This window comes from Pristis pectinata, chromosome 8 (genome assembly GCF_009764475.1).
Source record: "Pristis pectinata isolate sPriPec2 chromosome 8, sPriPec2.1.pri, whole genome shotgun sequence".
Lineage (NCBI taxonomy): Eukaryota > Metazoa > Chordata > Chondrichthyes > Rhinopristiformes > Pristidae > Pristis > Pristis pectinata.
In genome coordinates, this window is record NC_067412.1 from 27,158,036 (window position 1) to 27,182,424 (window position 24,389).

General features: G+C 40.1%; 1 protein-coding gene across 4 annotated transcripts in view; it reads left to right on the forward strand.

Moving 5' to 3' along the window:
* The first annotated feature begins 3,699 nt into the window (after positions 1-3,699).
* rnf216 (ring finger protein 216) overlaps positions 3,700-24,389 on the forward strand; it is a 152,089-nt gene continuing 131,399 nt past the window's right edge. For 2 of the 4 annotated variants that reach the window (XM_052022354.1, XM_052022355.1), the window contains exons 1-2: positions 3,757-3,971; positions 24,077-24,192. In XM_052022354.1, coding sequence (XP_051878314.1) covers positions 24,126-24,192 — 67 coding nt within the window. In that variant the 5' untranslated portion in view covers positions 3,757-3,971; positions 24,077-24,125. Of the gene's footprint in view, positions 3,972-17,319; positions 17,378-24,076; positions 24,193-24,389 lie in introns of all 4 variants that reach the window. The other 2 variants (XM_052022356.1, XM_052022353.1) reach the window with 2 other exon arrangements.

A 24,389-nucleotide genomic window follows, 5' to 3' on the forward strand; every position in this document is an offset into this window, starting at 1 on the left:
ATGAATGAAAACCCATGGACTTTTCATAAGTGCTCAAAGCGGAAAGTCACCTTAAAAGTTGAAGACATTAACAGACTAAAATAGAATGTAAAGCTCAGGGATTTACTCAATACAAACACTCGGAAAAGCCCAAATAATTTATTGCCTTGACTCACTTACGTTTAATCAGACGTGATAAATCTTACAGCTTTTCCTCATCATAAAAGAGTAGTTTCATTTTAATCCAAGGCAGTTCCTAGTGACCCATAACACAACAATTTGAAAAAGAGAAATATAACCTGCCTTCTAAATATTTTTAAATAAATCTAAATTGGAAAAACCAAGTTACATTAGAGTAATGGGGATTTTGCAGGGAATAATTTGCACAGTGTGATGTTTCACCTAACACTCTATCATTTTTCTTCCTAATATTATTGCATTTGTTACCATGTTCATCAAGGACAAGTTCCAACTACAAAGGTCTGCAATTTATCACTCTTAATATTTTGCATACTTCAGAAGTAAGGCAACAAATGTTTCTGCTTTTCAGTTGCACACAATGACTGCTTTCCTTTACTTTGAGAACAATTTATTTTCCTAAGGGGTGGCCTCCTGTGAGATTGAGGCAATTTACATTTCGAAAGTTGAATGCATTTTCAGAATATTGCATGAGATTTTCTGACAAAAATATCAGAGGTTAATATAACAATTCAACAGTCTTCAATACAAAACACCAGTATTAATGCACAGTTAAAGCAAAGGCATGGGAATTAAACTGACAACTGATTGAGAAGACACACATGGTATATTTAGAATCAGAATAACACAGCACCGGCAACGTGGCCAATCACATTTGTGCTGGCTCTTGGTAAGAGGTATCCAATTTGTTCATCTGCCTCACTTTCTCCCCAGGCGCAGTAATTTAGTTGTTCTTATGTTCTTACTTATCCCCCTTTTGAAAATCATTTTTGAACCTTTTCTGTCAGCCTTTCAGGCAGTGGATTCGGATCAAAACAATTCACTGAGTGAAATAATTTTCTTCACTTCACGTCGGTTTCTTTAGCTTTATATCTGAGTCCTTGGGTTATTGATACACTTATCAATGGGAACAGTTTCTTCTAAATTACCTTATCAAAATTGTTCATAATTTTAAAACCTTTTTCATAAACTTCCACTCCCCATAGACACTGAATCTTTTCCTTGCTGACCCACTGCTGATCAAAGAAGAAGTGCAATATCCCTCTATTTTGCTATTTAGTAAGACGAGTAAACCCAACTAATAGCAGTGGCTGATACAGCAATGTATCAACAGTCGAAACACGTGGTACACATATTTCTTGAAGGAATAAACATACATAATATACAATATTGCTTTTCCTTTTAAAATAAGTAACAAACCTATTCAAACAATAAATATATGCACAAGTTGAACTATTCTACAAGTTAACTATTTACATACAATGTAAAATTATACAATTAATTGTGCACAAACACATTAAAATACAGTCAGCAATGAAAAATTGAGCAAAACATAAATCTGCTTCTTTTCTAATCTTATCAACTACAACACTACAACAATTCAACAGTGTTTACCCCAATTCAAGTAAACTCAATAAATTATTGGAGAGGCAGGCTTTGTTTTCCTTCAAAGCAGAGGAGGCTGAGGGAGACCTGACAGAGGTATACAAAATTATGGCGGGCATAGAAAGGTGGACATTGAGAAACTTATCCCCTTAACAGCAATGCCTAAAACCAGAGGGCATAGGTTTAAGGCGAGGAGTAAGAGATTTTTTTGGGGGATCTGAGGAAAATGTTTTCCACCCAGAGGGTGAAATCTGGAACACAGTCCCTGAGAAGGTGGTGGAGGCAGGTACTCTCATATCATTTAAAAAAAAACATCTGGATGACCATTTGAATCACCAAGGCATTGAAGACTACAGACCAGGTGCTGATTAGAGGGATTAGTATAGATGGGTATTTCATGGTCTGTCGACCGATGGACCTGTTTCTATGCTGCATGACTCTCTGACTTCTACAGGAATAGCACAGGAATAGGCCCTTCGTCCCACAATGTCAGTGACAAATTAAACCAAATCTCTTCTGCCTGCACATGATCCATATCCTTCCATTCCCTGCATAACCATGTGTCTATCTAAAACCCCCTTAAACACCACTATCATATCTGCTTCCACCACTACCCCGGCAGCCTGTTCCAGGCACCTACCACTCTCTGTGTAAGAAACTTGCCCGACACACCTCTTTAAACTTTCCCTGTTTCACCTTAAACGCATGTAGACTACAGATGACTCATGACCCATGCTAAAGAATTCCCTCGACTATGCATGCATAACCATGAATACAATATAGTATATACATTTCAGAACATCAATTGCAACAACCAAACTTATCATTAACATATCCCATTAACTACTACAGAAATTGCAGTTATATATTGTTTTCAAAATATTCCCAAGTATCACAAACCCAATAATAACAATTTCTAACTCAATTTTTTCTTTTTGTTTCCTATCTTCTTGCCTTGATGTATACTCTGGTTCACATGGCAACCCTGCATGCTGCTACCCTATGGATGCAGGATTTTCCCTTTTCTCTACTGACACTTAGAAGTTATGAAGTGATTGGCACCTGACTTTCCCTCTGTAGATGGTTTGTGGTGCATGCAATCATCATGGTTTTCAGCTATCTTGCTGCACCTTGGCTACAGCATACTGAGTCAACGTCACTCCATCTAAACATGAGTAATATTATTCATGGGATCATCAGGCTCTATAAATTGCCTCCAAATATTAACACAATCCTCCCTCAAGGAACTTAGCTCAATATAAGTCTGCTTCAGGCCATTTAGCACCTCTGTGAACTCCAGCACTGCACTTTCTCTGTAGCTGTGACATTTTACTCTGTACTGTTATTGTTTTTACCTGTACTACAGCAATGCACTCTGTACTGACTCAATGTAACAGCACTGTGTAATGAATTGACCTGTACGATCGGTTTGTAAGACAAGCTTTTCACTGTACCTTGGTACAAGTAACAATAATAAACCAATACCAGTACTGTGCCTTTTTCCAAGACCTATGCAATCTCTTCTACCACAGCAGCACCACTCAAGCTGGTTGAAGTGGCTTTGTTTGAACATGCTATGCCACACTTCTCACCATCCCAACATTTCACATCAGAAAATAACAAAGGCATAGGGGAGGCTTTAGCAGTAAATGAGCTGAGGTAAGGCAAAAAGTGGTAATGTTACAGAAGTGAAAGGAAGAATTCTCTATTTCTCTCTCTTTCCACAGATGGCGGCTGACCGGCTGAGGATTTTCTGATTTTATTTCATTTTTCCAATATTCACAGTATTTTTGCTTTTTTTTTCCTTTCTGATTATGCCTATTTCTCACAGAATTGCTTTCCTCCTGACTTTTTTGTTCTTTATTTCTGATACCAAATACAATTAATAAGGACATTAGAATATATGAAACAGCAGGGGCAGGAGTCAGCCATTTAGCTCTCAACCCCTGCAGTCATTCAAAAAGATTTCAATACCTTTTTCACTGAAGTCCTGCATCTTCTGTTGTAAGAGACAGAATATATGCAACCGTAAGAAAACTAGGAAGAGAAGCTGAAACAATTTACTTTTGAACAGAGTGTGCCGGTCAGAACAAATCGACGTGAGACTACAACCCCCAGAATCCACCAGCGGATTGCGCCTGATGTCAGGCGGAGTGCGTGGTCGCGTCGGTGCGTCAGTTCCTGTTTGAAGGATCGTGCCTGAACAGATTGGGGCCCTGAGCTGTCGAGCGAGATGGGACGCGGAGCTTGGCGGCGGCGAGCCGACAGGGAGACAATACGGTAGAGGCTCCGGAACAGAGTGTCCTTTCAACTGTACGACTGCGACGCGCGGCGGAAAGTGAAAAGGCGAAGGAACGGCGGTGGCTACTGCCTCCGGATCCGGCCTCTCTTCAACACCCTGAGAGTTGGTGAGAGAAACTCCTTCCCTTCCTGGGGGGGGGGGGCGGGGAACTGTCAGCCTGGGAGTGCGAGCTGGGAGAGTTGGCAACGGGGCGGGTCGGCAGCCCAGCCCTCACGCATATACAGGTTCCTCGGGCCCCGCACACGGCACACCAGCTTCCAGATGTACCCCCGCACTCCGCCTGGAGTCTCCACTTCCCTCAAATCAGCCCTCCCCCTGCATACACCCCACTAATATCCCCTGCCCCTCGAATCAGCCCCCCCTGCATACACCCCACTAATATCCCCTGCCCCTCAAATCAGCCCTCCCCCTGCATACACCCCACTAATATCCCCTGCCCCTCAAATCAGCCCCCCTGCATACACCCCACTAATATCCCCTGCCCCTCAAATCAGCCCCCCCTGCATACACCCCACTAATATCCCCTGCCCCTCAAATCAACCCTCACCCCTACACATATCCCACCATACCACCTGCTCCTCAAATCAGCCCTCACCCCTGCACATCCCACTGTATCCCTACCCCTCCAATCAGTCCTCCTCCCCCGCACATATCCCACCATATCCCTGCCCCACTTAAAACAAAAAGCTACCTTCCCCTCACCCCTCCACGTATCCTACCTCACCCCTCAAATGAAAAAAACTGCGCTCAGTGCCATGCTGTTAGTGTGAGCTGAGAGCAATGCAGGTAGGCAGCCAGCCTCAAAGAGCCAGGTTCCTTGCAACATTTGTTACAGAGCCTCAGCCCCACGTAGAGTGCCAGCTCACAAACCCCTCACCCATAAACACACCCTTAATCTGTGACCTCACTTGCCACGTCTCCTTGCCCCTATACTCTCACTGCTTTCCCTTTTCCTTTCTAATCCACCTTGCTCCCTTGTTCCTCTGAGCTCCTGCTCCTTCCCATCATCTCTGCTGCCCATATACTTTGCGCCCCTACTCCCTTCATTCTCAAGCCATTGACTGGGGAGGGAGATTTTTGTTCGATAAGAATTATAGTGAATGAATTCTAGTATTGCAATAATTGCTGATTCTGTAATATCTGGTCTCAAACACAATGGGTTGGGCCACCCAACCTACACTGGCTGCTCTTTCAGCCTCTCACAAGGCCTCTGGTTGTTCTTTTGGTTGCTTATAGGGCTTCTGGCTGAAGGACATAAGAAATGGAAGCGGGACTAGGCCAGTCAACCTCTTCTACTTGTTTTGCAATTAAAAAAGATCACAACTGGTCTTTTACTTGGGCTCCATTTTCCTGTGTCACTCCGATTTCTTTGATTCCCTTAATATCTAAAAAGCTGTTGGATTTCTCCCCTGAATGTACTTGATAACAGAGGCTCCACTACCCTCTTGGATGGAGAATTCCAAAGATTCACTGCCCTTGTTTCTTCGCATCTGTCCTGAATGGCCATCTGCTTATTTTGAGACTGACCCCTCATTCTCTACTGTCCATTGAAGGGAAATACTATCCCTGCATCTACCCTGTTCAAATCTCTCATTCTCCTAAATTCTCATGAGTATAGGCTCAATGTGCTTATCTTCTTCACATAGAACAAACCCAACACCCCAGCAATCAATCTGGTCCCTGTTGCAGCTGCCTGGGGCTCCTGTGGCCCTCTCTTGCAGCTACCTGTGGACTCATCACCTGTCCATCCAATCCCAAACTCATCACTTCCTGCACCAAAGCTGTGAAGCAAGCCAGTGACTTGGATTGGTTCAGTGAACTACAGTTTATCAAAGGATTTGTATTATGAAAAAAACATAGTAAAGCATCTCAGATGTGATGTAATGAAATGATTTAATTTTTTTTAATGTATAACAAGTGTTCAAGTTCTTTTCCCCCAACAGTGAATGTGTGCACTGACTTTGGCCAATTACCACAATGAATAAAAGGCAATGTTAGTTTTCCCCAGTTTTCTCTGCCTCATCTGCAGCTTGTGCAGTTTTTTGCAATTCATTCTGCAGTTTGGGGAGATCCTTAATTATTTCTGGGTTGATGTGAACATGTATATAAAAAAAAATCCAGTTTCTAGAATGAGTTCATTGTGAACATGTGTTCTGTAATACAATGAGATTGTGCTAGTTGTGAAGCAAGTAGTCAATAAATAGTTTTAGTTTCTATTCTCATTACAACTGACGTGGTTATGACTGTGACTGCTTTTGTATTATGATCCTCCCACCCAAGATCAAGAGCTGTGAACTGTACAGATACAGTGTTCTTGGCATGAGACGATCATTTAGGTTGAATATAGTTCAGACATTCTGTATTTTAAAAACAGAAGGATTCTTGTCTGGAGGCAGCTTATTTCTGCATATTGATACTGTTGTGCTATGTTTGTCTCCACTAGTTGAGTGCACTTGTCCAACACACACAATCTGGACTGGCAATCAGTACATATGTTTATATGATATATTTAATTCAAAGTCTTTTATTTTAACTGATTGCAGCATTTTGAGTGCAGTCACAGCACTTAATTCTCAGACAAGCCAGAAAATTCACAATATAATATAGAACTGTCTATTTCTCTGAAAATGTATTGTTAAGATCCTTGCAATCATGTACAAATGGATTTGTATCAACCACCTGGTGATATGCTTCACAATGGATAACACACTGTTGAGTCATTGTTAATTTACCACCAAAAGCAGAGGATAGTGCTTGAAGGTTGTTTCTCGGAATGGAGGCCAGTGACTAGTGGTGTGCCGCAGGGGTCGGTGGTGGGACCCTTGTTATTCGTTATTTATATAAATGATTTGGATGCGAATGCACAAGGCTTGATCAGTAAGTTTGCAGATGACACAGAATTTGGTGGTGTTGTTGATAGTGGAGCAGGTTATTTACAGAGGGATCTCGATCAGGTAGGGAAGTGGGCTGAGGATTGGCAAATGGATTTTAATACAGATAAGTATGAGATGATGCATTTTGGTTAGTCAAACCAGTGTAGGACTTGTACTAAGAATGGTAGGGCACTAGAGAGTGTAATGGAACAGAGCAACCTAGGAGTACAAGTGCGTAGTTCATTGCAAGTAGCGTCACAGGTAGACAGGGTGGTGAAAAAGGTGTTTAGTACACTGGCCTTCAGTCAGGGCACTGAGTATAGGAGCTGCGATATTATGTTGCAGTTGTACAAGTTGTTGGCGAGACTGCACTTCTGAGTACTGTGTGTTGAGTATAGTTTTGGTCACCCTGTTATAGGAAAGACGTGGTTAAACTAGAAAGAGTGCAGAAAAGATTTACAAGGATATTGCCGGGACTAGAGGGCCTGAGCTATAGGGAGATGTTGGCTGGGCTAGTTCCTTATTCCTTGGAGCATAGGAGAGTGAGGGGTGACCTTATAGAGGTTTATAAAATCATGAGCAGTATAGATAAGGTGGATGGTAGCAGTCTTTTCCCCAGGGTAGGGGAGTCCAGAACTAGGGGGCATAGCTTTAGGGTGAGAGAGGAAAGATTTAAAATGGACCTGAGGGTGGTGAGTATATGGAACGAGCTGCCAGAGGAAGCGGTTGAGGCAAGTACAATAGTATCATTTAAGAAGCACTTGGATAGGTATATACAGGGCAGGGCTTTGAGGAATATGGCTGAATGCAGGAAACCATGGGCGGGAACCATGGTCAGCATGAACTCGTTGGGCCAAAGGGCCTGTATCTGTGCTGTATTGCTCTATGACTCTAAAATGTGTATGTAATCGGAGGGGGAGGGGGGGTGGGGTGTGGAGTTCTAGAATGTCGAATAATTTTGAAAAACTCCAACAATGGGCCGAAAGCTGGCCCTCCATTTATCATCAGATCAGTAAATCAACACGTACAAAAGAGATTGTAGGAGCCGTCATTGATCTTTTCTGAATTGGATGATTAGTATTGGACAACAGAAAGTTTGCTAAACTTATGCTGTTTGAATTGAATCAGTCAGTGTAGCATTTTGGGTGGAAATGAAATTCAGTGCCATCAGGGAATGCCCACTCATGGCCACTCACCTCCACCCTTTCTAGTTACATTTCCTGATTTTTCTCAAAAAGCTCTTTGTAATTGTGTGATTCGAAGCTGATCTGAGGGTCCCAGTGGTTCTGAAACTTTTTACACCATTGAAATCTTCACCTACCTTTTCTCTAAGAATACATTGGCCAATTGTGTTAATGCAGCCACATCCCTGTATCGCGGTTAAGGATAGAGTCCTCCTATACCATGTGCCTATAACTCTCATGGAAATTTTTTGAATTCAGTTTGGTATCATTTGGGGATAAGTGTAGTACTATTTAGTTGTTAAATGTACAAGTGTGATGGCAGCACCTAGCACCTAAAATAATTTGATGTTTCAGTGCAGCACAGAGAGTACCACATTGTCTCTGAAACCAGTTTTATATGAGACATTAAAAGCATTGTTCTCCTGATGTCTGTAAATGAATTTCATAGAATCATAGAGCAGTCACTGCAAAGGAGGCCATTTGATCCACGTCCATGCTGGCTCTCTATCAGTACAAATGTCTAGTTCCACCAACCAGACCCACCTAACAGATCTTTCTTGTAGCCTTGCAATTTTTTCACCACAATATGCTTGTCCAGTTCTCTCCCTCACAATGGGACTTTGCCACCACCACATCTGTGTTATTTTCTTCCTCTTTATTTTGAACCTGTGACTTTTAGACCTTGACCCCTCCACCAAAGGCAACAGCTTCCTGCTATCCACTCTGCCTGATATGCTGCCTCATTTTGTACACTTACTTCAAATCTCCCCTCAGCCTTCCCCTCCAAAGAAAACAGTCCAGGCCTCTCAAATCACTGTAAGTAGTCACTCATTCCAGTAGTCACTCTAAGTCCTTTCTTGACCCTCACTAGAAAAGGTTTGGATGCTTCCTACAATGTGGTGACTAGAATTGAATTCAGTACTCCAGTTGAGGCCAGACCTGTTTTATACAGGTTTGGCATTACCTCCCCGTTTTTAATACTCTAAGTCTGTTGATAAAGCCCAGAATTGTGTATGCTTTATAAAGTGCTTTCTTCACTTGGCTTGCTACCTTCAATGATTTGTGCACACATACCAGAGGTCACCCTGCTCTTGCACCTTATTTAGGACAGTATCATTTTCCTATATTGCCTCTTCTCATTCTTCCTACCAAAATGCATCACCTCACATCTATGCATTAAATTTAATGAGTCTGCCCATTTCACCAGTTTGTTTATATATTGTTGCAATATATCAATATCCTCCATGCAGTTGTCATCTGAATGTAAAGTTAGAAATTGTGGCATGCATCCCAAATCTAGGTCCTTAATTTAGATCGTATAAAGCAATAGCGCGAACATCAGTCCCTGGGGAAATGCCACTGTTTAATTTCCTGCAATCCAAACAGCAACCATTTGCTATAACTGTTGTTTTTGGTATCTATGTCCCTTTTATGCTCTATGCTGATCAGCTTGTAATATGGTACCTTATCAAAAGCTGCCTTGAAGTCCAAGCACACCAAATTGATACATTGCTCTCATTCATTCTATCTGACACCTCATCAAAAATTGTGTCAAGTTGGTTAATTACGATTTGCCCTTGCCATATCATACTGTCTTGCGTTAATTGACCCTTTTTCCTGTAGGTGACTATTAATCCTGTCCTGGACTGATATTTCTCAGTTTCCCACCATTGAGGTCAAACTGGCTAGCCTGTAGTTGCTGGGTTTATCCTTGTACCCTCGTCCAACAATGGGATTAATGTTCCTCTGGCACCATACACCACCATCCTGCCCCCCCCCCCCCATCGACCCCCACCCCCATATTCAAACAGCATTGGAAGATCATGGTCGGTGCTGCATAATTTCTTCCCATACTTCTCTCAAAATCGTAGGGTGTGTTGCATTCAGTCCTGGTAACTAATAACTACTTCAAGTTCTGTTGAAGTTTCTGATATCTTTATGCCACCAATTTTTAACACATCCATTGTTTCAGCTTCACTCTTACTTTGGAAGCACCCTCTTGCCTGGTGAAGGCAAACGCAAAGTACTCATTTAGTTCCATAGGCGTACCCTCAACATCCATGTGCAAGCTCCCATTTTTGTTCTTAATGGACTTGTCTCCTCCATGTACCACCCTTTTGCTATTTATATGCCTATTTGGATTTCTATTTAAGGAGACAGTTATTTTTTTTCTCTCATAGTCTTTTGGGGTTCTTACTTTAATATTCACTTTCCTCTGATTCTTTTGTAATCAGTCTAGTTCTGTTTGGTATTTCCAACCTGACACTTGTCGTATGCAGCCTTTGTTTTTTTTAAACGTCGCTTTCCTCTTTATCTCTTTCATCATACAGGGAGCTTGGATTTGTTAGTTCTTTTGCCATTTAGAGAATGTGCCTCAACTGCACCTGAACCATTTTTTTCCTCAAAAGGCAACCCATTGTTACAGTTTTACCTGTCAACTTTTGGTTCCAGTTTACCACACTTATCTCATTGAAATTGTCCTTCTGCCAGTTATTTTAACTTTGGATTGGATCTTCTCCTCTGTCTACAGCTACCCTAAATCTTTTTGATGTAATGATCACTGTACGAAATGTTCTACCAAAATAAGCTGCACTTGCTCCATCTCATTACCCAAAACCAGATCCAAAAATGTGTCTGTCCTTGTTGGATGAGAAACATAACTGCCATAGGTAATTATGCTGGACACATTTTAGATACTTTTTATGCTCCCTGTCCTTGTACACTATTATTATCCTGGTATACATTGAGGTACAGGCAACCACTCCCCTTTCCCCCGCCTCCCCCAGCCCCCCAAGTTACAGGGTCTATTTATTATTTGGATGGTTAACCAAATTTAATTCCATTTTCACTGACTCCAGTAAAATCCTTTTGTTGAACTTGACTCCACTTTAAATGCTCCAATTGATATTTGTCCCTGAAACAACACCGTAAAAAAAATGGATCACATTCCCCTTGTTTAGATTTTGTGGTAACTACTGTGCTTGCTGAATGATTCGCTACTTTTTAAACCCCACCCATCTTCAAATGCCAATTTCTTTAATTGCAGGTCTCTCCTCCCAATATCTATCTGCATCTCAATCCCCTTTGAGATGTGTTGGGCTGTTATTTAAATGTACATTTAGGAGGAAGAGGGGAAGTAATTGGTGATTTAAAAACAAAATATCCAAGTAGAAGAGACCCACCCTCTAAAAGCCCTAATATTAATGATCACTTGATGTGTTTTAATTTTAACACAACCAATTTAGTTACTAAATAACTGTATCAGTTATCAGAATAGGGAGATTGTAATCTGCTTTCACTCCCTGTCCCTGCCCATTACACAACATAGAAAAAAAAATCTTTGCAACTTTAAAAAAAATTGTACTAGATTTTAGTCAGAACTACTACTAATGATAGTTTTAATGAAAATCAATTTTAAGAACAAATAAAAGAAAAAGCACAGGAGTTGCTACCTGTTGCCCCTTGTGTGTAATGAAATATTCAAAAACTGAAGCCTGTCTATCTTGGGTTGTAATGATGGAATCCTGTGTGGGTGTTGCAGGAAATTTGGAAATGCATTCAAGTGTTTGTTGGTTCAAACAGAAAAAAATTACTTCTATTGTTTAAACAGCTAACATTGAGAATTTGAGCTATAATGTGTTCACCTACTACACAGGATCTTTCATTATAATTGCAAATTTAAAAATTGGATTGTGGATTAAAACATGTAAGCCATTTTTTGGTTATCACCAGAATTTCAATAAAGTTGATAGATGTGTAAAATTATGATTTGAATTCAGGAAAAACTATTTTCAGTGTAATTGTAGGACTGTTGTATGTTATTCTTGACATGGTGCTTTGTGACCTCTTACGCCTGCCTGAGGGAGCAGATGTGGCCTTGGTCTATGGTCTTGTCTGAAAAAAGGTTTGATGGTGCACATTTGCTTAATTCTGCACTGAGCTGTCAGGGCTCAAGTCTCAGGAGTTGATCTTGTTAGGAGAAGCAGAACTCCAGAATGAAGTGGTCTTGGAGATGTTGGCAAGAGTAAAAGCAGAGTTATTTGACCTGATGAGCTGTGTGCATTGATATACTGAAGAGTACTGGTGGAATTGTACTTTTTTCAGTTGGGTACAAGTATCAATATTGATTTACTGGCACCTGTTTCTTTTGTTCCCTGTTGAGTGCTGTCTTTACTCCTTGAAAGGGAGAGAAGAGGTTATCTGCAGTGACTAAAACCATTCAATTTGTGATATTTTCTTGTTAAATGTGACAACTAACCTATACTTTCCAATGGTTGAATATTTTCTGCCAGAACTCTAAATTGGTAAAGACTGATTAGAGACATTGGTCTGAAGCACAACGAAAGACAGGGGTTGCATTTTTGAGTTTTGGGTTTTTCATGAGACCAAAGTATTGCAAATATTCTTGGAGTAGCCTTGTTGTAATGTAGACAACACCCAGTCAGATTTCATTTTTTTTAAAAAGGTGTGCAACTGCAACCAGTAGTGAAAGACATGATGACATAGTTAATTTTACATACACTAACTCATGACGTGGTGTAAGTGGTTGCACCCAGCTAAGGGGACAGATGGGTGCAACCACTTACTAACTTGATCTTGTTAGAAAGAAGGTCTGATGGTGTAGCACTTGCTCTGTTCTCCTCTGCAACGTCAGTCTTGATTATGGGCTCAGATCTCAGGACTAGATCCTGAACCTTCGAGTGCTGTACTACCAGTGAATCAATTGTGTACATAATCATCCTTCCTATGTGATTTTGCCTGCAGTGATTTCACTCTTCCTGTCTTAATACTTTGTGTTTTCCTCCTCTACTGCGCTGTCTGCTTCTTCCTGCTCCTCCCTCAACCACCACTTCCTTACCATAGCTTATTTCAGAGCATAAATGTGATTTGATAGTCTTGTTAAAGCCTTTCATTTTTCAGCCTGGGATTTAGTCTCAAGTAAATTCTTCACTGTATTGTGTGCACAATTTTCTTAATGACTTTAGGTTAGATTCAAACCAGTTCCCAAATCTAATGGCAATTTAGGCAAACCAATGCCAGCATCCTCCTCAGGTTGTGTGCCCACTAATCAGACTCTCATCATTGTACACCAGCTTTGTAGGATGGAGCAAATCATCTTGCACCACATAGTAGCCTCCTGAAATGTGCACTCCATGCTCTGTAATGGTAAGGGATTTCCAGGTGACAGAATGCTTCAAGGATACCTTCAATCTCCATAAAATGCAAGATCCTTACTGACTCATGAAATTCAATGAGCAATGACTGTTTAAGATGGAGAAGGAGCATCCAGAAAGGAATTGAGCATCTCTCTGGTGGATACCACAGGAGGCAATTTGTAAACTATCTATCCACCTGCCCTGTCGAACACTACTTCATCCAGTTGGTGCAGAGTCAGTAGATCTCACATCAATCACCTTGGAAGAAACGGGATGGAAACAAGTGACCTTTGACCCCAACTGACTGTCTAAGAAGTTAGAATTACCACTTGTCCTCCAGATGAGTATATTTGAAAACAGAAAATGCAACCCCACCCTTCCTGGAAAAATAGCTTCTACCAGTTCCTAATTACAGCACCTAGCCAAGCCACTGAGTTCAGTTCCTTTGCCTTAGCCACATTGCTGGTTGATAATGACTTTTTGTAAAGAATTGTTTGTCTTTGACCTTGAAGTTGTCTGGCAGGGGTCATCAGCATTCTGTTATGTACCTACAGTGATACAAGTATATTTACAAAATTACAAATCAAAAATTCCAAATACTCCAGAGTACAAGAAAGGCTTTTTAAAAACTTTGCGTCCTCTTTCCCCCTCTCCCAGCTCCTTCTCATCCTTTTGGCCACATTATGCTATTTCCTCAGGACATGAAATTCTAAAGCTATTTGCTGAAGTACTTATTTTCTTGAGATGAGTGAAGTCTAAGTAAATTATAATGCCAGAACAAGCCTAGGCCACGTGGCCAATTAAACCTGCTTCAACTCAGTAAGAACATAGTTGATCAATTGCACTTAACTTCCTGTCCCCATGTCCTTTGAATATATTGATGCCTAAGAATCTTTTGATCTTGTTCTTGAGTCCTAATGAGTGTGCACCCTCAACTATATGGAAAGATAATTCCTAAGATTTACAGCCTTCTGAGAGAAAAAAAATTCTCCTCTTCTCATTCCTAAACGGCTGATCCTTTATTCTGAATCTATGTCCTTGTTCTAGATTCATCATCCAGAGAAAGCAGCATCTATTCTGTCAAGGCCTTTAAGAATTTTAAGTATATCAGTAAAATTGTATTTTAATGGAGTATGGGTTCAGCCTCTTTGATGCTTTCCCATAACACAAAACACTAATCCCTGGTATCAATCTAGAAGATGCTGTTAGAAGTACTGTCCTGAAACCCAAAATGTTTCAGTCCTGATGAGTCTTGAAATAAAACATTAGAACATAAACCATGAAACTAGTGATTTTGTTACCCAACCTTGCATTACAGCTTTACTTTACTCACCACATATACAAGTACTAATGTAAAAGCTTTTTGTGAGGTTGAGACATTCTATTGCAACACACAAAAAGTGCTGGAGGAACTCAGCAAGTCAGGCAGCATCTATGGAGAGAAATAAACAGTCGACATTTTGGGTCCAGACCCTTCATCAGAACTGGAAAGGAAGAGGGCAGAAGCCAGAATGAGAAGGTTGGGAACTCTCCTATCACTTGCCTGTGTATGCTCCTGCCCCTCCCCTGACCCTGTGGAAAGTAGAAAGGGATGGGGTGGGGGGGGGGGGGGGAAGAGATGTGACTGGTGGTGGGATGGCGTTATAACTGGCAGAAATGTCAAAGAATAATGTGCTGGATGTGGAGGCTGGTGGGGTGAAAGATCAGGACCCAGAGAACTCTGTTTTGTCTGTGTTGGGGGGGGTGGTTGGTGGGGGAAAGAGATGTCCTATTTCTTGGAAAAATGAGGGCATCTAGGATATCTTTCAGTGGAAGGCCTCATCTCAAGAACAGAATCAAAGAAACTTGAGAGAAAGGAAGCGATGGGATGGGAGGAGATGTAGTCTAGCTAGCTGCGGGAGTCAGTAGATTTGTAGTAAATGTTAATGTGAAGTTGCTTGTCCACTACCCCCACCTCAGTCATGGATGTCACTGTCTGACCATGGCACTGAAGGGAAGCTGATGCCGGGAAAAGTGCTCCCCAATTCTTGGTGTCATTCACTGCCCACTACCTGGTTGGATATCCCTGCCTGACCATAGCACCAAGCTAAACTTGAAGAAAACACCTAAGAATGCACACCAAATCCTGCATTCTCTTGCCAAATATACCATTTTACTTGGGCAAAGTTCCCTGCCGCCTTTGTTGGCTTTCACACATTGACATCAAGGCCACTATTAAACAGAAGCCCTTGAATGACCTTTCTGAGGTAACTTCCCAATCTGCACAGTTGTCTCCATGTCAAAGTTGAAATTGACCTTTGAAAATGGTCAAGGAAGGGCTTTTTGTACACTTCCTGGCCAAGTTTCCATTGAGCACAGTTGGCACCCACTGATACCAAGTCAAACTGACCTCTATAAAGTACCTAAGCAGATTGGCACAAGCTGATGTTTTCTTGTACTTGACCCTATGTGAATCCAAGTATTTCAGAGTTTCAGTCAAATATGAAACGTGGTCATGCCCTGTTGGGCTCAGGTTGGGTATCCAGACTCTGATTTTTCAATGTTCTTTCTGGAAATAAATGTCTTTTAAATTTTTCCTTTGGCCTTTTGGTGCAAGTTTATCAAAAAATGAACTATTTAAGATTTAAAATACACACAAGGGAAGTGTGGGGAGAGGGTGAATTTTCTTCATACAAATGTACTGGGTCATTGACTGCTTTGCCAAAGGGTATGGCTGAGCCACAGGCCATTGCAAGTTTAGAAGAAAATATGAATAGTTGCATGCATTAAAGAAATTAATTTGAGATTAAAGAGAATAATGATAAATGAAATAAGCATCATATGTTTTTGAGTTTAAAACTTTTAAATATGCCTGCTGGTTAGACATTCTAAAATTCAGATGTGTATTGCAAAAATTATGGAAGTTACTAATCCATTAATGAAGAACTTAAGAAATCTGAGGAGGAATAGGGCTTTTTGCTCCTGACAGTTAAGTAGCCATTCAATAAGATCATAGCTGTTCCTGTACCTCAGTGCTTCTTTCCTTCACTGACACTTTGTACCTTGATTCCCTGAATATCCAAGGTCTATTGATCACTGTCTTGAATGATACTCAGTGACTGAGTCTCCACAACCTTAGGTGGAGAATTCCAAAGATTCATTACCCTATGGGTTATGAAATTTCATGTTATTTTGGTTCTGTCTGACTGACCCCTTAATTTGAGATTCCAACCATGGGTTTGAGACATTCCAGCCAATATAAACATCATTTCTGTATCTTCCCTATCAAACCCTGCTTCTCAACCCTTCTGGAACAATCCATGGTCATTTTGCAGCCATATTAGCTACAGGTGTTGGGACGTAACAAATGAGAAAAGTGTATTACATCCATTTACACTGTGTATATGTAAAAAATTTATTTTCTGTTGTTGGCTTTTGTGCTGTATTAAAATGTGTGTTGTCATTAGACAAATACAAGGCCAGAAATACATTTTTCTCTCATTAGCTGATTTAGTTGATTAGGTAGAGTTGTGCAGCACAAAAACGGGCCCTCTGGTCCAATTCTTCCATGGTGACCATGGTGACCATGGTGCCTATCTACGCTAATAGAAGTGCATTCTTAATTGTGAGGAAAAAAAATCTCTACTGTTTTATAGTTTCATGGCACTTGGGTAAGAATCCTTCCAAGGCTATCCTGTGTCTCCAGAGAGCACAATCGGGTATGCTTTCTGATGAAGACCCTGGCAAAGGGTCTTGCACCTGAAATGTTAATTGCTTCTCTTTCCAAAAAAAATGCCATCTGATTTGAGTGTTTCCAGCATTTTCTGTTTTTTTTTATTTTCTCATTACCTGCAGCATTTTGGTTTTCGTGCTTCCTGCAATGTTGCTTTATCAGCCTATATTTCTACATAGGCTTTGAGTGGATTTGAAATGAAATATCTTGGCGATATTTATTTGGTTTATTAGTACAAAGAACTGTTTAAATCACTTTAGATTAAACCATTATCTTCTATACAAATGATTCATGAGTTAAGTTAACTTGGGGCAAACAAAGATTAAAGATTGCATTCTGTAACTGAAAATGCACATGCCTGCCAAATTGACAAACAAATGTGGCTATGAATGTGCCTGGTGAACTATCTTTCTCACATAGTTGCAGGGAAGAAAGGAGATGAAAATTAGCAAGTTCGCTATTATAAAGGTACTTAGTTTTTTAAGGAATAGGATTCAAATAACCCTTGGTTTGCTTTTTATCTTTTCAGTGTACTCATTGAGCTGAGTAACTTTTATGCATGGCTGAATCTATGTGGAGGATGTGGGGTAAGAACACTTTTTTAAGGAACTGGAATTTTGATCTGGGAAATCTTTGTATTTGAATGCCACAGTTAATGTTATATTATTAAGTGGGCTGTGCATATGGTGCTTTTTAGTATTACTCTTTTCAAATAGGATAATTGGAAATCTTGTGCTTGGAATTTGACAGAGCTGGGATAAATGACTTTTTTAATGTTTACAATGCAAAAGTTCTTTTTTCCACACAAATAAACACACTTCTGTCAAATTTTACATGCCCTATTTTGAATATGTTGTTAAAGTGGTTATTTTTCACTATTTAAATGATTTAATTTGTGGTGAAAATTTGCAACGGCTACATCAAATGTGAAATTTTTAAAGAGATGTTGGAAATACCTCACAATGCTACATTCTGTATACCTTGCATGAATCTTGCACTGGGATGCTCAAACATTCTGTTCATTAGTAAAGGAAGACTGTTATTAATTTCTATTTACCAAATGAGCTTAAATTTCAATGCATAATTATGATGTCTAAACTGCAGCCCAAGGGATATGTGCCCTCAAACTTGTGGGCAATCACTCCTTAATGCTTTTGTTTTTTTTCTAATTTGTCCCATTTGATCATTGACCTTCCAGTTCTGATGAATACTCATGAAGCTGAAATATTAACTGTTTTTCTCTCCACGATTGTGGCCTAATGTGCTGAGAATTTCTAGCATTTTTGTTTTTATCACGGCACAATCAATGGATTGTTTTTTATATGTAGAAAATAATCCAGTATTTGGTTAGTAAATATTGCTGTATTTAATTTGGGAGTTTACGGTTTGAATGCTAGTTTCTCAAGAGTAAGTTAATCAGGTGAGGGTGTCATTTGCATTGCCTCCCGGGCCATGGAGGTAAAACATGGAGGTAAAGTATTTTACTTTACTACTCTCATGCCCATGTAGCAAATCTTAATGGACCCAAATGCATTTGGGTGAGGTTAGATTTATTTAAAATTCCCCTACTGATGTTCGTGTTACTGGTTAAATTTTGAGGAAAGGTTTTGTATATGTGTATTGTATTCTCTTGAATATGGAAAATTTTAAGACGCGATCTTTCTCAAAACTGTATAAATTGATGGAAGGAATTGATTTCCTCTGGTAGGTAGCTCCAGGGGAAAATCTTAAAAGGAGAAATCATTCAAGTGTATCATCAGAAGAAAAATCTTCCTTGCAGAAAATGTTATGGAAAGGTGGAATTTTCTGTTTTCTCAGCAACTCCACCTCCTTAACAACTCCCTTCTACCAATCAATGAATAGCTCATAGCCTGTTATTACTGATAAAGTCAACACCATGAGATGAAATGGTAAGGGGAGAAGGAAATTAAAGAGAAAATCCTAGTAAAGATAAACCTCACATTTGTATAATGCCTGAGCTTATCTTCAAATTAGCTCAAAACTGCTTAACTATCCATGAAGTATTGTTGTCGTTGGTTGTTTAGACAAATGCATTGGCTGCAAGTCACCTAACAGGAGTGATAGTGATTACGATTTCTATGTGGATGTCACGTTGGTAAAATGTTCTAGGATTTAGTATTTGCAGCGCTTGTGTAAGCCTTAATATGCAATGTGAAACCTTTTATAGATTCAATCATCCTTTGATTACTACCATCAATAAATCTATGCAGTTTGTGCAGCATGTTTGGTAAGTTCATGCTATAAGTAAGCATCACCAGCTCTAAGCAGTTTTTGAACACACATTTTCATCAAATTTTAAATTTTTTTAAAAAACGTTGTGACTACTTGATATGTTTCCTCCTCACTTTGCTGATTTGACTTGTTTGGAAAAACCGCTTACTGCAACTGTGGTGGAAAAGCTCTATGATGCAATGACTTGATGCACCTTCACTTGCCATATTCCAAATATGCACTGAATAGAGGCCTTGTAACAAAGTGAATTACATTTTCCACACACAGATTGTAAATGACAGCACCACATTTTAAAACCCCTTGTATATAATTCAGCAGCAGGTTAAAATTGTAGATCAAGATGGATTCATTCAATGACTTCAGGTGAGGCTTTGTGGATAGATGGAATGCACTAGCTGGAAAAAAAACACGACAAGAATTCTCGATCTGAGCCATAGTCTGAATAGTATAGCTGCCATCGTAGCTGGGGCCTTTTACATACTGCAATGTAGCAAGTGACTTTACCTTTCCTAGTCTGCTTTCAAAGGATTCAACATTGTCAATTTTTTCTGAAGAAGGTGAAACACTTCTTCTGTACCTAGATCCTAGCATTTAACCAAGACTTGTGCCCTCAAGTAGAACAGTGGACTTGTCTAATGAGTATTGACTGTATTGAAAAGAAGTCTGAGATTTCAACCATGTTGTGATAGATAGCAAAGATCCTATGTTATCAGGAATTCCTCAATTGTTGGCCAGTATATCACACAGAACAGATGTGTTCTCTGTGGATATTTTTTACCTACAACATATGCTGCAACCAACACCAAGACCCAATGGCTTATTTAAGTATTCATAAGGTGATGTGTGGACATAAAAAATGTGCACTTAATATGCATTGTAAGGTGTTCAGAAGGGAGGGAATGCAGTCATAGACACTCCACATGCAATAACTTGGAGTGATAGTACATCCAGATTGTGAATCGATGCAGAGGAGCTGTGACACAGTGCCAGTACAGATCTGAGGTCTCACTGCTTAGTCATGTCTTGGCTAGTCAATTTTTAATAATTGGAAATAATGAGTTTTTAAAGATATATTTTGTGTTCATTTATGATTAACAAGTGGATAATTCAATAGTGGCCTGGGATTTTGGTCTGCACATCAGAGTTATAGAGCAGAGCCCAGAAATAGATTGTCAGCCAGTTTGGGAATCAACATATGACAAAAAAACTGGATTGGTGAGGGGGTTATTTTCTCTTGTGACACAGGTATCTTATCACAACTAAGTTCACATTATTGAACAACAGCTTGTATCTATAAGTGGCTTTAATAAAACAAAAGCGTGACAGTAAATTTCACACCATAACCAATAAAATTTGGCAGAAGGTCACTGTGGGGATATTGTGACAGATGACTGAATGCTTGAGGTAGATTTTAAAATGCATCTTGGAGGAGGAAGGGAGTTTTAAATTGGATGGAGAAGATGAGGTGGGAAGTTGAAGTATATCTGAGCCAGGGCTACAAAGGCAAAATAATTAATTTTAGAGATGCATGAGGCCAGGATTAGAGGACCACAGTTATATTGTGTTGTAAGATTTGAGGTAATTGGAGATGGGGAGAAGATGGGGAAATTTGCCAGTGAAACTGAACATTTAAAATTGAAGTTTTTTTTAAAACCAGGAGTTAATGTAGATCAGCAAACACAAGGTGTGGGATAGGAGATGTCATCCATACCTGACTTGCATCACAAAATAAAGGTTGGGCAGAACTGATTTGGAATAGTCAAAGGTAGAGGTAGTAAAGATGTGGATAAAAGTTTTGGCAATGTGATGAGCTGAGTTTGTAGTGGAATGAGTGGTCTTTATAGTGTGGACATGTAGTTATGAGCTCTCTTCAATTCCTGATTGTTGCAAAGGATCTAATTCAGTTCCAAACAGTTGCTGAAAGGGGTAGAGTCAGTGGCTAGGGAATAAAGTTCATGCCTAGGACTGAAAACATTCTTCCTAATATTTAAGAACATAGGAAAGGGAAGCAAGAGCAGGCCATTTGATCATTTGAGCTTGCTCTGTTATTCATCAAGATCTTGGCTGATCTTCTACTTCAACCCATTTTCCTGCCCCGACTCCACATCTTTGATTTCTTTAATATTTAGAAAGCTAGTAATCTATGTTTGGAATGGACATAAGACTGAACCTCTATAGCCTGTGGGGGTTGAGAAGAATTTTTTTGTTTATTTTAGGCCTCAATAGCTTTCCCCCTATTCTGATGCACTGACCATAGTTCTTGACCTGGGGAAACACTTCCCTACATTCATCTTCCTGTTGAATCCTATGAGAATGTTGTAAGTTTCAATGATATAAGCTTTCAAACCTCTATTTAGAACATAGAACAACTACAGCACAATTCAGGCCCTTCGGCCCACAAAGCTGTGCCAAACATATCCCTACCCTAGAAATTACTAGGCTTCCCCTTAGCCCTCTATTTTACTCAGCTCCGTGTACCTATCTAACAGTCTCTTGAAAGACCCTATTGTATCCACCTCCACCACCGTTTCCGGGAGCCCATTCCACGCACTCACCACTCTCTGAGTAAAAAAACTTACCCTTTACACCTACTCCCCAGCACCTTAAACCTATGTCCTCCTGTGGCCACCAATTCAGCCCTGGGGAAAAGCCTCTGACTATCTACCCTACCAATACCTCTTATCATCTTATTCACCTCTATCAGGTCCCTATACTGTATCAGGTCTCTATACTGTAGAGATTGCAGGCCTAATCTAGTCCATCTCTCATTTGGAAAACGCCATCCCTAAAACAAGTCTGGTGAGTCTTTGCTGCACTCCCTCAGTGCTAAGTATTTCTTTTTAGCAAAGGTGATCAAAGCTGAGCATATGCTCTAGGTGTGCTCTCAACAAGGCCATATAGGATTGAAGTAAGACACTTTTACTCCAAGACTCAAACCTCCTGATAATAAAACACAATATACACCATTTGCCTTCCTAATACATGCTGTGCCATATATTGGCTTTCAGTACCTTTTGCACAAGGGCACCTAGATCCGAGGCTGGATGTTATCTTTGCATTTTTGAGTCATCCTCTATAAGTGAATAATTATGGCAGACAAGAACGAGGTTCAATTGTGCTTCATGTGGTTCATTTAGTTATGGCAGCAAATGGATGCAGTAAGAAACTAGTATAATCATTCGATCTTGCATTTGTTGGACTTGAGGTGACAGAATAGAGGGGCCAGGATCATTCAAAGAAATCCAGAGTAGTCTTAAGAAATCCCTCAACATTTAGCTTGAGCAGTGTGGGGAATTAAAGATTTGTACCTGATGATGTTGGAAGTATACTGTCATTCCAAGTCAGAGTCGTGTGTGACTAGATTTGATTCTGTCCCCTTGTGCCTGCTGCCTTTGTCCTTCACGCAGTAGAGTTCACAGATTTGGGTGAATAATTGCGTTGTATTTTGGAGATAACCGACACAACAGGCACAGTGAGATAGTGCTAGGTGGCATGCCAATTAAGTGGATCACTTTGTCCAAATGATTTCATGCTTTCTGATTATTGTTGGATTGAATTCTTCATGAATCCTTGTGTTGATGGAAAAGTTTTGCGGTGTCAGAAGGTGAGTTGGTCATTGCAGGATACCTATCTTCTGACCTATTGTATCCACAGTATTTATGTGCATGTTCTAGGTGATCTGCAGCATGTTAATAGTTGGAGATTTGGCACTGTTTATACCACTGAATGTCAGGAGTAGATTGTCATTGCCTTGCACTTTGATCTGAGTATTATTACCACTTAGCATGTATCTGAATCTTGCTGCATGCAGTCATGAAGTGCTTCATTTTCTGAGGAGTTGTAAATGGATTTGAACATCAAGTAGTTGTCAGTGAATATTCACTCCCATGAGTCTTTGATTTTAAGGACATCAGTGGTGAAGCTGCTGAATATGGTTGGGCCTGGGACACTGTCCTGAGGAACTCCAGATGTGATGTCCTGGGAATAGGATGATTGTCCTTCAATAGCCACAACCATCTTTCTTTGTGAGGTATGATTCCAATAACTGGAGTTTTCCCCTCTGACCATTAGCTCACTGATGCAGTGCTGAGTCAGAAGTTGCATTGATGTCAAGGGTAACGACTGTCGCCTTGCCTCTGGAATTGAGCTCTCTCATCTGTGCTTGGACCAAATTTAGAGTGAGGACTGGAGTCAAGTAGATCTGGTGGACCCCAAACTGAGTGTCAGTGAGCTGGTCATTCGTGCGAAGATTGAGTTTTGTCTTCGCAAGCATGGCACTAGTCAGTCCAATGTGTGGTTAGTGTTAAGTTAGTTTATACCTTGTGTTGGTTTGCTCTTTAACTGTGCACACCCTGTCTGTCTTCAAGACTTTGCTATCTAGATCAGTGCCATGCTGCCAAGACACTTTAGTTATAGAAATTGACATTCCAAGTACTTTCTGACTCATTGTTACTGTCAGTGTTGCTTCAAGCACTCTTCAAAATGGACAAGTACTAATTCATCAGTTGAAGTACTGAAATGGATGGAGATTAGGAGGAAGTTTGCAGTCAATGTTGTGGACTTGTGTGGTTTCTGCTCACTGTGTAACACCCCACTGTCACTTTTGGTGCGTCTGCTCTACTGACGGGGAAGGATGCATCCAGAGATTTTGATGGAGTCGATAAGGTATGATTTTGGGTATGATTATGTTAGGCTGTTGCTTGACTAGTCTGTGGGAATATCTCAAGTTAGCCACTGAGCCTCAGAAGCTCAATGTCTCGCTGATGTTGTCCACTTTCTATATTAACATAATGGTTATAATGAAACTGGGTGGCTTGCTAGGTCATTTCAGATGGCATTTAGGAGATGATCCACATTACTGCAGGTCTGGAGTCGTATATAAGCCATAGAGGGTAAGGTATAGTTACATTTGAACTTCCAAGTTCCTTGAGATGAATTGTAATTCATAATTGATATGACATTATCATGAAACATCAGTCTTTTTACATCAGTAAAGTTTATTGTTCTTTTAATTAATATTGCTTTATTTGCAGGTATGTGAAATATTTGGAGTACAATATTTTGGTTCAGTGTGTGGTGGCGATGGCTGAGCAGGTAGAGAAGGAAGAAATAATCAAAGTTTCCATGTTCCAGGGAGATTCCCACAGTGGTAAGTCCCTCCATAAGATAACATTGTCATCACTTTGTGTCTTCTGTTACAGTATTCATCAGTTTATGAAAAATGACAGATAAAGTTCAATTTGGGGTTCTCTTTGCATAATTTTCCACAGGATCAAATGTTAACGTTTAAGGGCATTCCTTTAGTGTGCAGTGTATAGAAGGTATTGGGAAGGAGCATCACAGAAA